The sequence below is a fragment of the Odocoileus virginianus genome, chromosome 20, assembly GCF_023699985.2.
Source record: "Odocoileus virginianus isolate 20LAN1187 ecotype Illinois chromosome 20, Ovbor_1.2, whole genome shotgun sequence".
Taxonomy (NCBI): Eukaryota; Metazoa; Chordata; class Mammalia; order Artiodactyla; family Cervidae; genus Odocoileus; species Odocoileus virginianus.
Window position 1 is genome coordinate 15,439,389 of NC_069693.1, and position 14,116 is coordinate 15,453,504.

The window sequence follows — 14,116 nt, forward strand, 5'->3', positions numbered from 1 at the left end:
AACCAGAAGATGGGCTGTCCAGTCTGGTGATTTGATCATGACCTTTCCCCTCTTCCCAAGCCCCAGGATGCCTGCCCCATCTCCCTGTCCCCACTCAGACTCTGCAGACTGGAAATCACTCACTGGCTCTTTGATGCGATGTCTGAGTCAGGTTTATTGTGCAGCTCTGTGTCTGTTACATGTGTCTCCACATCGGTGTACATCTCAGACCCCGAGACCTCCAAGGACAGGGGCCGCAGCAGCATAATCCACTACGTGGAATGCCTCCTAGAAGAGGAACTGGCCCAGGGCAGTGCCTCTCTCTACCTCGTTTCTATTCCTCATTTCCCGGGCTCTGTCCCAGAGGCAAAAATTAGGCATTATATTAGTGAGTGCAGTTATTAGAGCAGGGGTCACTTGTCAAAGGAACAGGGTGAGGGAGAAATAAAAATAATGACCAGCTGATCCCAGCGGGGACACAGCCACCTAGGGGATGGGGTTTGGGAGGGGGCAGATGGTGGCTCAGATGGTAAAGGTTCCGCCTGCAATGCAGCAGACCCAGGTTTATTCCTGGGTTGGGAAGATCCCCTGGAGAAGGGCATGGCAACCCACTCCAGTATTCTTGCTCAGAGAATCCCATGGATAGAGGAGCCTGGCGGGCTACAGTCCATGGGGTCACAAAGAGTTGGACACGACTGAGTGACTAACAGACCACACACACACAGGTGGTGACAGATGGCTGGGGAGGGGTAGGGGGAAGATGTGTACAGTTCAGGGTAGGTATGTAGATGAGATGCTGGGAGGAAAGGACCAGGAACAAACCCTTTGAAGGGTTACCAGTGCTAAGAAGGGAGACCGTGTCTGGGCCACGAACAAAGTTCTCTGCACCAGCTGGGTTGCATAACCATGCATGCGTGCGTGCACATGTATAATGCCCCAGCAGAGCAGTGGGGGCTGAGAAGGTTTTGGCCCATCAGTGCTTGAGGGTCACGTATTCCACTCCTTCCTGGGCCAGCGCCCGCTTCCCATTCCCGAAGTGGACCAGCTCCGAGTAATGAATGCCCTCATCGTCTAGGACCTCCGGAGTCACGTTCTCATAGTCGGCCTGAGGAAGCCACAGTGTGGTGAGCAGCCTCCCACTGTCCACTCCCACTGCCCCTTCTCTCCCGGCTCCCCCCACCCCCACCCTGGGGTCCAAGGGCCCAAGACGAAGCTCTCTTGTCTGGAAACCGGCCACAGCCAACCTCTGTAACTGGGAGGCGCCTGCCTGGGCTCTGACCATGCTGGGGCCTGGGCAGCCCTCCCCACTGCTCAGCCTCTGCCACCACGGAGCCCACCCGGGTCCTTCCCGTCTGGGACTCAGGGGCGAGGCCAGGCCCCCCCTCCACCCGCCTCCCACAGCCCTGCCTCTCACCACTTGACGGTTCTGCACCACAGCGTAGGTGACGCTGTCGTCCCTGCTTGGGGGAATTTCCCTCATCTCTGAGCTTTCTGCATCTCTGAGAGGGAAGGCAGATCGATAACCATAGGTGAAGACTTTTGCATGCCATTTGCTCCTTTTTCCAACTCCCCAAGCCCCTAAGAGCACCCCCAGCCTCTCAAGCACCCTGTGTGTGATGTCCAGTGTTCAGAGCAGGAGCTCAGGTGTCCACCTAGTGAATGTATGTGTGTACGTTTCATGAAGCCTCAACCTTGGCAAGGGAGACTGGCCCAGGCTTGAAGGCATAGATCCAGTTCCCCCGACCATTCTCCAGGGGATTGTTATAGAGCTGGAATGAGAAGACGAAGCAAAGAGGAAGGCAGGACGGGAGCCCTGCCCCATGGCCCTCCCAGGGTGCAGGTGACACCCCCTGGTACCTAAGTCTCTGTGTGTCAGTCTCTCCAAGAGGAAAGCTCAAGGTAGCATAGCTGACTGCATCTTCCATCACGGGGTTGTAGCACCCCAGGGAGTGGGGGCGTTCAGCTTGGGGGGTCCTTCTAGCCTGAGAGAAAGACAAAATTTCAGCTCTTACCACTCCTCTCCCCATCCTAGCTCCCCCACCCACCCCCACAGTACTCTATCACCCATGTCCACTGTGTTTCTTTTTAAAGATTTTTTTTTTAATGTGGACCGTCCTTTATAAAGTCTTTATTGAATTTGTTACAATATTGCTTCTGACTTATGTTTCAGTTTGTTGGTCCTGTGGCATCTGGGATCCTAGCTACCTGACCAAGGATGGAACTCAACATGCCCTGAACTGGAAGGCGAAGTCTTAACCCCTGGACCGCCAGGAAAGTTCTTTTTTATTTTTTTAATTGACACATAGTTGATTTCCCACTTTGCTTCTTTCTTGACTTCAAGACCTGCCCTGCATTTCCTCTTTCTGCCCTCCTACCTTTATGTTCCTCACAAAGAAGCTCTGTCCACTGGAACTTTCCTGAAGGCCCTGCTGTCTCTGAATCCTCTTCCAGCTGAGAAATAAAGACGTGATCAGGGAAGACAAAGGGCCTGGGGAGAGTGCCCTGAGGACCTGGCATGTTGGGGGCTGCAGGGCTGAGTGACCAGGGACCCACCCACTGGGATGGGGGGAGCAAAGCAAAGGAGGCGGGCGGTGGGAGGCACTCACCTCCGCTGAAGCTTGACTCCCCAGATGGCCAGAAGGAAGATGGCCAGGCAGAACCCCACTCCCAAGGCCGCACGTCTGCTGATAGTGGCAGCGCTGTCTGATGGAGAAGGGAGGTCCGTCAGTGGATGACACAGCCTCAGTCGGGGAGCAGGCCCGCTCCGCCATTTGCCTGGGAGGCATCCTCGGCTTCTCTCTGCGAGGCCACTGTCCTTCTAGCCTGCGAGACTCCTCCATGCCCTGGGCATGTGACTCAGAAAAAGAGGGAGAAGCTGGCCCTGCCCTCTGGACATCTCATTAGAAGGCAAGTGCAGTCAGTTTTCAAGAGGAGTGCCTGCTTTTTGACAGACTTGGGCACACGAAGAGCACGCAACCCTATAAACCGTCTCATCAGAAGGCCTCTTGAGTGTGAGCCTGTGCTAGGTCACTTCAATTGTGTTCAACTCTTTGCGACCCCATGGACTGTAGCCCTCCAGGCTCCTCTGACCATGGATTCTCCGGACAAGAATACTGGAGTGGGTTGCCATGCCCTCCTCCAGGGGATACTCCTGACCCAGGGATCTTGCATTTCCTGCATAGCACCACCTGGGAAGCCCCAAGGGCCATTTGACTTAAAGTCACTTGTCCTTCAACCCAGTGAGTCCAGGAGATAACCTAGCCTACAATTCTCCTTGTGGGTGTGCCCGGAGCAGGAGACTGTGTCCAGCCTTGAGGAGGGCACTGGGCACATAGTTTTTCAATATTACACCTGAGGAAAAGAAGCAGGTCTCAGGGTGTCTGCGGAGGGAAGACCTAGGGAACGTGGTTTTAAGTTACTTTTCCGAATGGCACCCTCAGATTGGCTCCCTTTAGCCAATGCATGGTGATGATCCTGTAAATTTAAATTTAGAGGCTCCAATCACTAACCTGAAAAAACACAATAAGTAAATATTTCCCCCTATGTTTCCAGATTCTTCAGACACCTATTTGCGCACAAATCTAGAACAATCTCCAAGTGCTGTTATTACATGGAAAGTGAAAGTGTTAGCCGCTCAGTCGTGTCCGACTTTTTGAGACCCCACAGATTGTAGGCCGCTAGGCCTCTCTGTCCATGGAATTCTCCACGCAGGAGTACTGGAGTGGGCTGCCATTCCCTTCTCCCAGGGATCTTCCTGGCCCAGGGATCGAACCTGGGTCTCCAGGATTGCAGGCAGATTCTTTACCATCTGAGCCACCAGGGAAGCCCCCATTACATGAAGAAAGGAAAATTCAAGGCATTGTGTGAGCGCTTTCACCATCTAAATGACAAAGAAGGGTGTATGGACACGGGTCTCTAGAAGCCTATTGTGCACGACCAGAATATTTCTGCAAGGAGACATACCCAGCCAACAGTGAAAGACTTGAGGGGGGAGAGGAGGCAAAAATCAAAAGATAGAAACAAGCAGCCTATCAAGGGTGAGACAGAGAGGGAGGGAAAGAAAGAGGGAGCCAATAGGCGCTCAGGGTGTCTGGAAGGAGGGGGGCAGGCAGAGAGGCAGTCATTCTGGAGTCTGCAGAGACTGAGCAAGAAAAGGAAGATGGAAGAGCTGTGTGTGGAGCAGGGGGGCCCTGCAGGGGAGGGAGGGTGGGCAGGGCCGGGGCAGGGATGTGGTCTGAACACACAGCAACACAGCCAAGGAGGAAGCCCCAGGAGTGGCCAGGGCCCACGAAGAAGAAGAAGGGGCCCTTACAGTAGACAGTGAGGGTGGTGGGGGGCGACTGGCTCTGGCCCAGACGGTTGGCCCCCCGGCACCAGTAGCTGCCTGAGTGCTGCAGCTTCACGGGCTCCAACCTCAGCGTCTGACCGTAATGGTGGAGGTCTTGGTTATTCCCATCAAACCAGTTGTAGTGGGAGGGGGCAGGGTTGGCGTCGCTCTCACAGGTCAGGACTGCCATCTTCCCCTCCACCACGCCGTCTTTCGGGCTGATGGACACACGCAGCCTCCTGGGAGCATCTGCAGGACAAGCAAAGTCAGGATTCAGGTCTCTGGTCCTCTGCCCATCTCTGCCGTCTGCCTCCAGTTCCAGCCACTCACACAGCACTCGGAGCTCGCAGGCCTCAGATGAGGTCTGTCCAATGGAGTTGTTGACCAAGCAGTGGTAGGTTCCCGAATCTTCTGGAGAGATGGAGTCAAAGGTAAGTGTCTTCCGTTTCTCCAGAAGGTTTCCATCTTTCTTCCAGAAGTAGTGGACATCCTCGGGATGGCTACTTGAGAACTCACACCGGAGGAGGACCTGCTCCCCAGATCGGACCTCTGTATGAGGGCTGATCTGGATGCTGACGTCCTTGGGAGCATCTGGAAAGCAAAGACCTCAGGCTGATCTCTGGGGTCCCTTTCCCTCCTCCTGTCCTCCTGTCCCCAAGACTCCCTCTCCCCTTGGCTCTGAGGCCTGACTCATCCCTCAGTTCTCAGTGAGGACTGTGGTTCAGGCTTCGGGCTCCTCACTCTTAGAACCTCGTTATCCCAACTGGCCTACCCCCCAGTTCCCCCAGGCCTGGGGCACTCACAGTGGACGTTCAGGTTGACAGAGGGAGACCACGAACACCACTGGTTACAGGCTTCGCATTTGACTGGCGCTGCGTCCCAGGTGACTTTCTGAATCGTCAGCTTCTCCTGTGATGTTTGGTCTTGGGAGCCTGGGCTGTTCCAGTTATATCGAGTAACTCTGGGGTTACTGGAATTGAAGGTGCAGGACAGGGTCACACTGTCTCCTTCCCGGATCGGTGTGGGGTTTTGAATCACCGTGGTGACCCCCTTGGGGGGATCTGGGAGAAAACCAGAGAGATGGATGAAGAAAAGACAGCCACCTCTAATATCAGTATCTGTTCCTTCCGGCTTCCTCTCTGCTCTCCCCATGCCCTGCATTGACGCAGTTTATCAGTTAGCTGAGGGAAGGCTTGAGCTTCCCTCTTGCCCTGGCCATTTGGCCTGGTTGTGGTTAGAGGCAGGATGGTGCAGTGGTTAAGAGCACAGCCCTGGGCAGAGTACGTACATATGGTGCTGAGCAAGGAGGGGCTGCTGTTTATGGATCTCTACATGGGTCTGGGGACTGTCAAGGCTTGGTCATATAGCAAGGGCGTTCATTTAAAAAAGAACGCATAGCTCTGGAGCCAGACTGCTGGATCCTGCTGCTTGGAAGCTGCAGGCCTGAGTTTACTCATCTGTCAGATGGGGTCCTGTGAGTAGCTAACCTTGTGGAACCATTGTGAGGATAGAGTGAGAGGAGGCCATTAGCGACACATGGCAGGTGGTAAACACGTTGCTGCTACTAGTGTAAACCATATCCGTTGTCTAGATTCCAGGATTTGGATATCCAGTGTATTTGGCCCATACTATGACACCCCAGAGTCCAAGGATCAAATCCAGGGACTCTCTTTGTCCTGGGCTCTGCTCAGTGCCAAGACCCACTGGTGCTAAACAGGGCCAGATGACAGAGGGGTAAACAAGGCATTTTGCCCCAGTTCTCGAAAACTTCAGGACCCCTCCAGGGACTCAGCCGCTGCTTAGCAACACCAAGTCTCCTTGTCCCTCACGGGACCCTGGCAGCTTGCCATTCATTCAGTCAACAAACATCTACTGAGCACCTCCCACCAGCCAGGCCCTGTTCTGGTGCTAAGGACACGACTGAACAATAGCACAACACCCGCCTCCCAGAAGCTCATCTGTCAGGAGCCCCTGGTTTCCACTTGCTGTCCCTTCTCGGACTCTTCTATTTCCTCTGTGACTACTCACACTGGACGTCCAAGTCAGCTTCCTGGTCAACAGATCCAGGCCCAAGACTATTTTCTGCCAAGCAGGAGTACCTCCCAGCATGCTTGACGAGGACTTGAGGGATCTGGAAGGTCCTGCCGTTCTTTCCAAGCATTTCCTGGCCATTGAAGTACCAAGTGTAATTAGCTGGAGGAGGGTTGGCTGCTGATATACAAGCCAGCTCTACTGTAACTCCTTCTTTAATTGACGAGGGGGAGATCTGAACCGAGGAAGGTTCTGGAGCATCTGGAAGAAGGAGTCGAGGCGGGGGGTGGTGTGAGCAGAGGCCTCTATGGGTCCCGTCCTGAGAGCTTGGGTGGCGCCCCTGCTGCCCCCAGCCTGCCCCTTGCAGCTCCCGGGAGGCTCACAGTGCACCTGGAGATCCACCGCGTCTGACCGTCTTGTGCCCACTTCATTGGAGACCTGGCACGTGTACTGCCCGCTCATCGTCCTGGTCACTTCGGGCAGAGTGACTGTTGTCCCCTGCTCCTTCAGCTGAATCCTGTCCTTGAACCAGGACACATTCTTGTGCGGCGGGTTGCTCATGACCTGGCACCTCATGGTCACAGACTCTCCCTCTGTGACGGTGGCTTCTTCAGGGCTGACCTGGATCTTCAACTTTGGTGCATCTGGAGGAGCAGAGGACAGTGCAGAAGGGGTAGGGAATTCTCCGAGGGTGTTAAGTGCTGAGAAGTTGCAGCCCTTTTATTCTGATAAAGTAGCAGCCTACACAGGACGAGAGTCTGGAGCCACTCCCTGTTGCCCTTGTCAACAAAGGTGGGCTGGTCCAAGCACCAGGGGACTGTCACAGTCTCCCAAGTCATCTCTCTGCTCCCCCCAACCCCAGTCCCCAAAGCTCTGGTCTCTGCCAGCAGCCAGCAGCATTCCCAGGACGGTCCATCAGAGCTTGCCACTCGCCTGCTTGAAGCTGTTCGGTGGATTCCACACTTAGAGAAAAACCTAAACCCCTCACTGCAGCCCCTGAGAGCTAGTGTCCCAGTTTCTCTCGGCCTTCCTTTCCTACCATTGGGCCCCTTGGACACCTTGCCAAGGTTGAGAGCCCCTTGCTCTGATGCAGACATGCCAAGTTCCTACCTCAAGGTCTTGGACTTGTTCTTCCCTCTCCCTGGAATGCTCTTCTTACAAAGATACTGTATGCCTGCCTCAGTCCCTCCCTTCACTGAGTCTCAGCTTCCTTCACTGAGTTCAGCCTCCACCCTTCACTCTCTCTGTTCTAGCCCTGATTTCCTTTTACTTTTTCCCTTTTTAAATATTTATTTAACTGAGTTGGGACTTAGTTGCAGGACATGGGTCATCGTTGCATCATGTGGGATCTTTTGTTGCAGCACATGGACTCTCTAGTTGTGGAGCACAGACTCTCTAGTTGCGGCACATGGACTTTCTGGTTTTGGCACATGAGCTTAGCTGCTCTCCACCATGTGGGATCTTAGTTCTCCGACTAGAGACTAAACCCATGCCCCCTGCATTGCAAGGCAGAGTCTTAACCACTGGACCACCAAGGAAGTCCCTATTTTTTCTTAACTACACTTAGTACGACATACAATTATGTTCTGTATTCCCCTGATCATCTATTTGCTCTCCTGTCCCCCACTGCAATGCTCGTTCCACATGGGCAAGAACTTTGCTCACTGCTCTATGCCTGGCAGCCATGATACGGCTTAGCGCCTAGTAGGTTCACAATAAATATTTATTGAATGAATGAATGAGGCTCCAGTAATGATGTGAAAAAGTTCTTCACCCCATCCCCCCAGGGGAACAAAAAACCCTTAGCCAAGTGATCCCCAAATCATGTCATGGCTTGAGGATAGATTAAATTATTTTATTCTGTTTGACTGGCATGTGTGCATGCTCAGTCACTTTAGTCTTGTCCAACTCTTTGTGACACCATGGACTGTAGCCTGTCAGGCTCCTCTGTCCAGGGGGATTCTCCAGGTAAGAATTCTGGAGTGGATTGCCATGCCCTCCTCCGGGAGATCTTCCCAACCCAGGGATCAAAGCTGCGTCTCTTATGTCTCCTGCTTGGTCAGGTGGGTTCTTTACCACGAGAGCCACCTGGGAAGCAGATGCTAACATGAATCCGTACCCTGAAACACCAGCGCTGATGATGGGAAAGATAGAGGAGGTGCCGCAGCTCTGCCTGGACCATTCCCATCTGCGGGAGCCCACAGACCCGTCACGCTTCCTTCTCTGAGCTCCCATGCCCCTTTGAGGGGGTGAAGAGATGACAGGACCCTCGTCCCTCCCACAGGAGCATCGGGGAGACTCACACTTCACTTCCAGCAACACTGTTTTCTCCGAGAGTAGCTGCTTTTTCATGGGGTCCCAGAGCTGGCAGGTCAGGTTCTTGCCATTGTGAGTCCAGCTGGGCTGGAAACTGAGCCTGCTCTGGGTGGCGACTGTCTCAGGGGAGAGGATGGTAGAAGTGGTCACAGACCCCTCCAGGGACCACTGCAGATGGATCTGGTAATCATAGCAGGCGAAATTCAGCGAGCAGGTGGCAGTGACTTCCTGGTCCTCCCGGATTTCCTGAGGGAGCTCTATGTGGGGTTGAGGAGCCCTCTCTGCAAAAGAGCAGGGACTCAGTGGGAGAAGGAGAGGGTGGGATGATTTGAGAGAGTAGCCCTGAAACATACACACTGCCACATGCAAATGGATAACCCGTGTGCGTTTGGTGTGTGAAGCAGGGCACCCACAGCAATGTTCTTTGTACAACCTGGGCAGTTAGGGTGGGGAGGGAGGTGTGAGGGGGGTTCAGGATGGGGGGACGCCTGTATACCTGTGACCGGTTCATACTGATGTATGGCAAAAACCATCACAATATTGTAAAGTAATTATCCTCCAATTAAATACGTTTTTAAAAATAAAAGAAATATTAATCTTAACTAAAAACATCTTCATAGAAAATCCAAAATAATGTTCGATCACATTCCAGCCTACTGTAGCCCAGCCATCTCTACACACAAATTAACCATCACGGGAGTGACAGATGAAGGCACTGCAGTTCTTTCTGTGGTGATGAAAATGTTCTAAAATTGACTGTGGTAATGGTTGAACATGTCTATAAATAACACTAAAAAACACTGAACTGAACACTTTTAGTAGGTGAGTTGTATTAGACATATCTCAATAAAACCTGTCTTAAAAAAAGAAAAACAAAAAGAGCAGAGACCATGCTGGAAGCCCGAGAGATGGACCCACTTTCGACACCCTGCCCCACATAACCCATCAGGAATCCCCAGCCACTCTGTCCACCTCTCTCCGGGCCTGCCTTTCTCTGCTCAGCCGAAATACCCTCTGAAAGGGCTTGTGAAAGCTGATCCTCCTGAGGAACTGTGTCTTATGTTTTGTGCTTACTTCAACCACACGCCCTGGTGTTTGCCTTATCAGTGTTTACTCTCCTTTAGTGGAGAGGCCTGTTGTGCAGCCAGTCTCTGCTGTCCCCGGGGCTGGGCCACCCTCATGATGCCTCAGAGATGCTGTGGCATCTCTCACCCCAAACATAGGGCTGCATAGAAACACCCACCAAATCCACAGGCTGTGGAACAGAGTGGGCATGCCGTCTGGGGTGGGGGCCCCACACCTGTGTTTTGTTCATACCCTATCCGTGTGTCAGGTAGCCGCAAAGGGCTAATTAGAATTAATCCCTCACATTAACGCATTGGGAGGCTTCCCTCGAAAATTCAGATCTCCATGTTTCCTGGAAAAATCAGGCAACCCGGAAGCCAGATTCTGGAATGCACAGGAGCTGAGTGTCAGGCAGTCTGCTCAAGGAGGGGTGAACGCCCACACTCCAGGTTGCCATGGGTACCACGGGGCCCTTCAGCCACCCTGGTGAGCCTCTGGCATCCCCGTCTGGCCTCAGCAGGCAGCCCAGTTTGTGATCGGTCCCAGGAGTCGGATGTTTCCCCACCATCCTGCCTGCTGAGACAAAGGGACCCATCCTCAGGGCCTTACCAGAGATGCTGAGGTTTAGAGATGCCATCCATTTGTCAGTCCTCGACATCACCCTCAGCCCCAGAAGACCGCTGTCATCGACTCTGACAGGATTGATGAGGAGCGTACAGTTGTTTCTGCGGTTTCCCAGGAATCGTACCCTTTCCTGACTGGAGGTAGACTCCTCAGTTGTCAGGTTCTTAGAATACAGGATGGTCCCAATGTAGTTCTTGGCCATCTTGTCATATGTAAAATTGTGGTACACAGTCAGGTTATCTAGGATGTGTCCACTACCCTTTAGCGAACTGTATGTGCAAGGGATCCAGACACAGGCTCCATCCCAGGCATAGAGGGTCTTAGGATGCTTAAACGTCCAGGCATTATAAGTTGAGTCAGAGAAAACCAAATATCCTGGAACCCACCAAAGTAAACAGAAAACATTACTGAGGGACACTGAGAACTTTCAAAGGAATAAAGAATTTCCCCTGAAGAGGCAGGGAGGGAAAGGGAGAGGTGTGTGTGTGTACACACACACACACACACACACACACACACACACACACATATGAGCTTCCCCGGTGGCTCAGATGGTGAAGAATCTGCCTGCATTGCGGGATACCCAGGTTCAAGCCCTAGGTTGGGAAGATCCCCTGGATATGCACGTGCATGCGTGCTAAGTTGCTTCAGTCATGTCCGACTCCTTGTGACCCCATGGACTATAGCCTGACAGGCTTCTCTGTCTATGGGGATCCTCCAGGCAGGAATACTGGGGTGAGATATCATGACCTCCTCCAGGGGATCTTCCAACTCAGGGATCGAACCCGCGTCTCTTATGTCTCCTGCCTTGGCAAGCATGTTCTTTACCACCAATGCCACCTTGGAAGCCCAAACACACACACACAGATATATATACACACACACACACACACACACATATATATACACACAGACACACTGCCTGTCTCCACCCTGCCCCACATTTACTCTTCCCTGCCCCTGTCTTTCCTCCTCCTCCGGCTCCCACCATCAGCCCAGACCCAAGGACCCACCGAGACCGCCATCCTTACCAAGAAGCAGGAGCGAAGGGCCAAGGAGGTGCATGGTGCTGTGTCTAGGCAGGAGCCTGGGCCAGGAAGAGTTTGTCTTTGAGCCACCTGGTCGCTGACATCTTCCAGACAGCTCTTCTTGCGCACCTACGCCAACCCCTTTTCCCTGATCCCAGGAGGACAGTGACTGGTTGCACAGCAGGATAGGGAATTCTAGAAGCTCATGGGCCTTTTCGGTATATGCCATGCCTCTCCCATCAGCCCAACACCATGTAGGACTAGCATTTCTTCCTTTCTTCCAGACTATCCATCCATCCAATCAACCATCCATCCAAACTTCTATAAACTTGCTGGCCAGCTCTTAAGCTTTGAGTGGCACCAAACTGCTGAGCACCTCAAATGCCAGGTCCTAGGTGACTTGGAGCTTACCTTGGGGCAACCAAGGAAGGGTTTCACATAGGAAAGAGACAGGGCCAAACTCTGACTTTAAAGACCAGGAGAAAAAACAACAACAACAACTCTAAAGCCAGCCATTAAATATGATGCCAGGAGAGCATTTAGATGGATCTGAGAGGACTCAGGAGAATGTGGTCCAAGGGACCACTCAGAGCACCGCCCCCCCGGCCCCGTACCCTGGGCTCAGTAGGAAACTAATCAACCAGGTGTGGACACCAGCCTTGAGTAAAGGCCATGCCTATCTCAGTTCCAGTCAAGTGGGAACGTGAGCCCAGCACTGCCCTATCATTTGCTGTTTTAAAAGCAGCAAGAAGCCAGAGTTTCGTGTCTTGCTTTGAAAAACAAAACAAGACAAATAAATACCACTCTGGTCAAACAAAACCTGTCTGTGGGCTAGAGGTAGTCCAAGGGCCACACATGTGCAACCGCTGCCTGTGTGTGTGCATGTGTGCACGCGCGCACACGCAATGAGCTGGACAGCTAACTCACTAGACTTTTACATAGAGTTACATTTACATAGAGTTAAATTTAAGTCCCAATTTGCATGGTTGCGCCCTTCAGGCCTGTCCCTGGGGAAGAGGGGGGGTCACCAGGACGGGCCAACAGAGTGTGTCTCCTGTCTCAGCCCAGACCTTCGTCTCCTCCCACCCCCTCCCTGCCCAGCCAACAGTTCCCACACATCAGCGCCCCTGCCCCCAACAGCTCTGGCTGTTTATCTCCTCCAGTTGCATGGCTTAGGCTAAGGACTGTTGGATGTTCACGACCAGCGTGGGGAAAGCTAGGCTGCTGGCTGAAAGGAAGAAGGGGGCCTGTTCCCAGGCCCAGAAGTCATGCTGGTCTGGCTCCGGGCACGGATGGGGTAGACATTCCACACAGGGACCATATAGCTCACAGGTGTTAATCACATTACACAGAAAAAAGTTTTCAAGGTCATATCCATCTGAGAGAAGCCAGATTAAAAAATGTGAAATGGGATTCTTTAGCATAGGCCTTTTCAGGCCCTTTGACCAACTATATATGCCTCATGAATTTCCCAGCATGGAGTTTAGAGCACAGCTCAAGACCCCAACTTCTTTTGCCAGGGGAACTATTTTACACGCTTTAGTCCCAGGGTCAGTGTTCCGAGGGATGCACTTTGGGCCCCCTTCGGGTTTCCACAAGGGCTGTGGCCAGGACCAGCATCCATTCCTCGTGGCAAAGACTAGCCTCCAGGGGTTGAGTCAGGGTGCCCCTCTACCAGCAGCCACCAGTCACACCCTCATTAGGGACTGGCTGGAGGATGCCAGGCCAGTGGGAGAGGGGCACTTCTCAAAGCAAGGCTGCATGCTTACCCCCAGGGAGCTTCAGGCGGTCTCTGGGGCACAAGGAGTGGGCCCCGGGCCTGCGATTGGAAAGCTGCTGAGGTGGGATGGTGCGCGGAGGCTGGGGACAGCTGGCGCTGTGCACAAAGGCTTCAGACCTATGCTCTGCTCAACACCAGCCCGCGTAGAGCCTCGCAGGACCTCAGAGCCGGCCTCCCTGGGTCCACTCTCCCCTCCTGGGCACCCCGTGAGGGCAGGGCACCCTCCTGCTCTCAGAAGACTCGCCAGAGAGATGCTCAGAGACAGGGGACTACTACCTGTTGTCACACTGGCAGGCGAAGGGAAGAGAGTCCCCACTGTGCTCCCAGCCCCCGAAACTTGTGCCGGCTTTCAGCGGCTGCTCCATGCATGCTTGTCAAATGCAAAAGAGAACAAAATAGTTTTTACCTCTTTCTTCATGTGTCTTCCCTCTTCAGGGACCCTGGCAGCATCTAAGAGTGAAAGGGGAAGCACAGCGGAGTCACCAGTGGCCTATTTTCACTCTTCTTGGCCACGCCCCCGGCCCCAGCTCCCTGTGACAGCAACGCCACTTCTGGATATTTCTCTGAAGGAAACACAATGCTAACTCGAAAGGATATTGGCATCCCAATATTCCCTGCAGACATGGAAGCAACCTAAGTGTCCATCGATGGAAGTGTGGATAAAGAATATGTACACAAAGGAGTATTTTTCAGCCATGAAAGAAGAGTATCTTGCTATTTGTTAGCACATGGATGGGACTGGAGGAAATTAATGCTAAGTGACATAAGTCAGATAAGAAAGACAAATACTGTATGATCTCACTTACAAGTGGAATCTTTAGAAAATGAAAATGAACTCATAGACACAAACAACAGGTTGGTGGTTGCCAGAGACAGGGAGTAAGGGGTGGGCCAAAAGGGTGGAGGTGAGTTAAAGGTACAAACTTCTGGTTATAAAATAAATAAATAAATCCTAGGGATGTAAGT

The 14,116-nt window shown here is 52.9% G+C and overlaps 1 protein-coding gene across 5 annotated transcripts; it reads right to left on the reverse strand.

Moving 5' to 3' along the window:
• Positions 1–129: 129 nt before the first annotated feature.
• Positions 130–13,616, reverse strand: CD22 (CD22 molecule). 5 transcript variants are annotated; one of them, XM_070451747.1, is made up of 14 exons: positions 13,557–13,616; positions 11,374–11,429; positions 10,328–10,717; positions 8,641–8,934; positions 6,721–6,981; positions 6,335–6,598; positions 5,110–5,367; positions 4,637–4,897; positions 4,292–4,555; positions 2,586–2,682; positions 2,355–2,430; positions 1,837–1,961; positions 1,394–1,478; positions 130–1,084 (listed from the first exon to the last, which is right to left on the reverse strand). In XM_070451747.1, the coding sequence occupies exons 2-14, from the start codon at positions 11,405–11,407 to the stop codon at positions 953–955; spliced, it is 2,541 nt and encodes an 846-aa protein (XP_070307848.1). In that variant the 5' UTR covers positions 11,408–11,429; positions 13,557–13,616; the 3' UTR covers positions 130–952. The 5 variants fall into 5 exon arrangements, with proteins under 5 accessions (XP_070307848.1, XP_070307845.1, XP_070307846.1 ...); XM_070451744.1 differs by having other exon boundaries at positions 11,374–11,781; positions 13,557–13,607; XM_070451745.1 differs by having other exon boundaries at positions 11,374–11,518; positions 13,557–13,599.
• Between the last annotated feature and the right edge of the window lie 500 nt (positions 13,617–14,116).

Excerpts from the sequence above, each read along its gene's own strand:
- CD22 (XM_070451744.1), bottom strand. The coding sequence starts at position 11,599 with ATGGCATATACCGAAAAGGCCCATGAGCTTCTAGAATTCCCTATCCTG. Across the intron at positions 8,935-10,327 it reads TCTAAACCTCAGCATCTCTG|AGAGGGCTCCTCAACCCCAC; the intron begins GTAAGGCCCTGA and ends GCTCTTTTGCAG. Across the intron at positions 1,962-2,354 it reads TCTTTGTGAGGAACATAAAG|GCTAGAAGGACCCCCCAAGC; the intron begins GTAGGAGGGCAG and ends TCTTTCTCTCAG.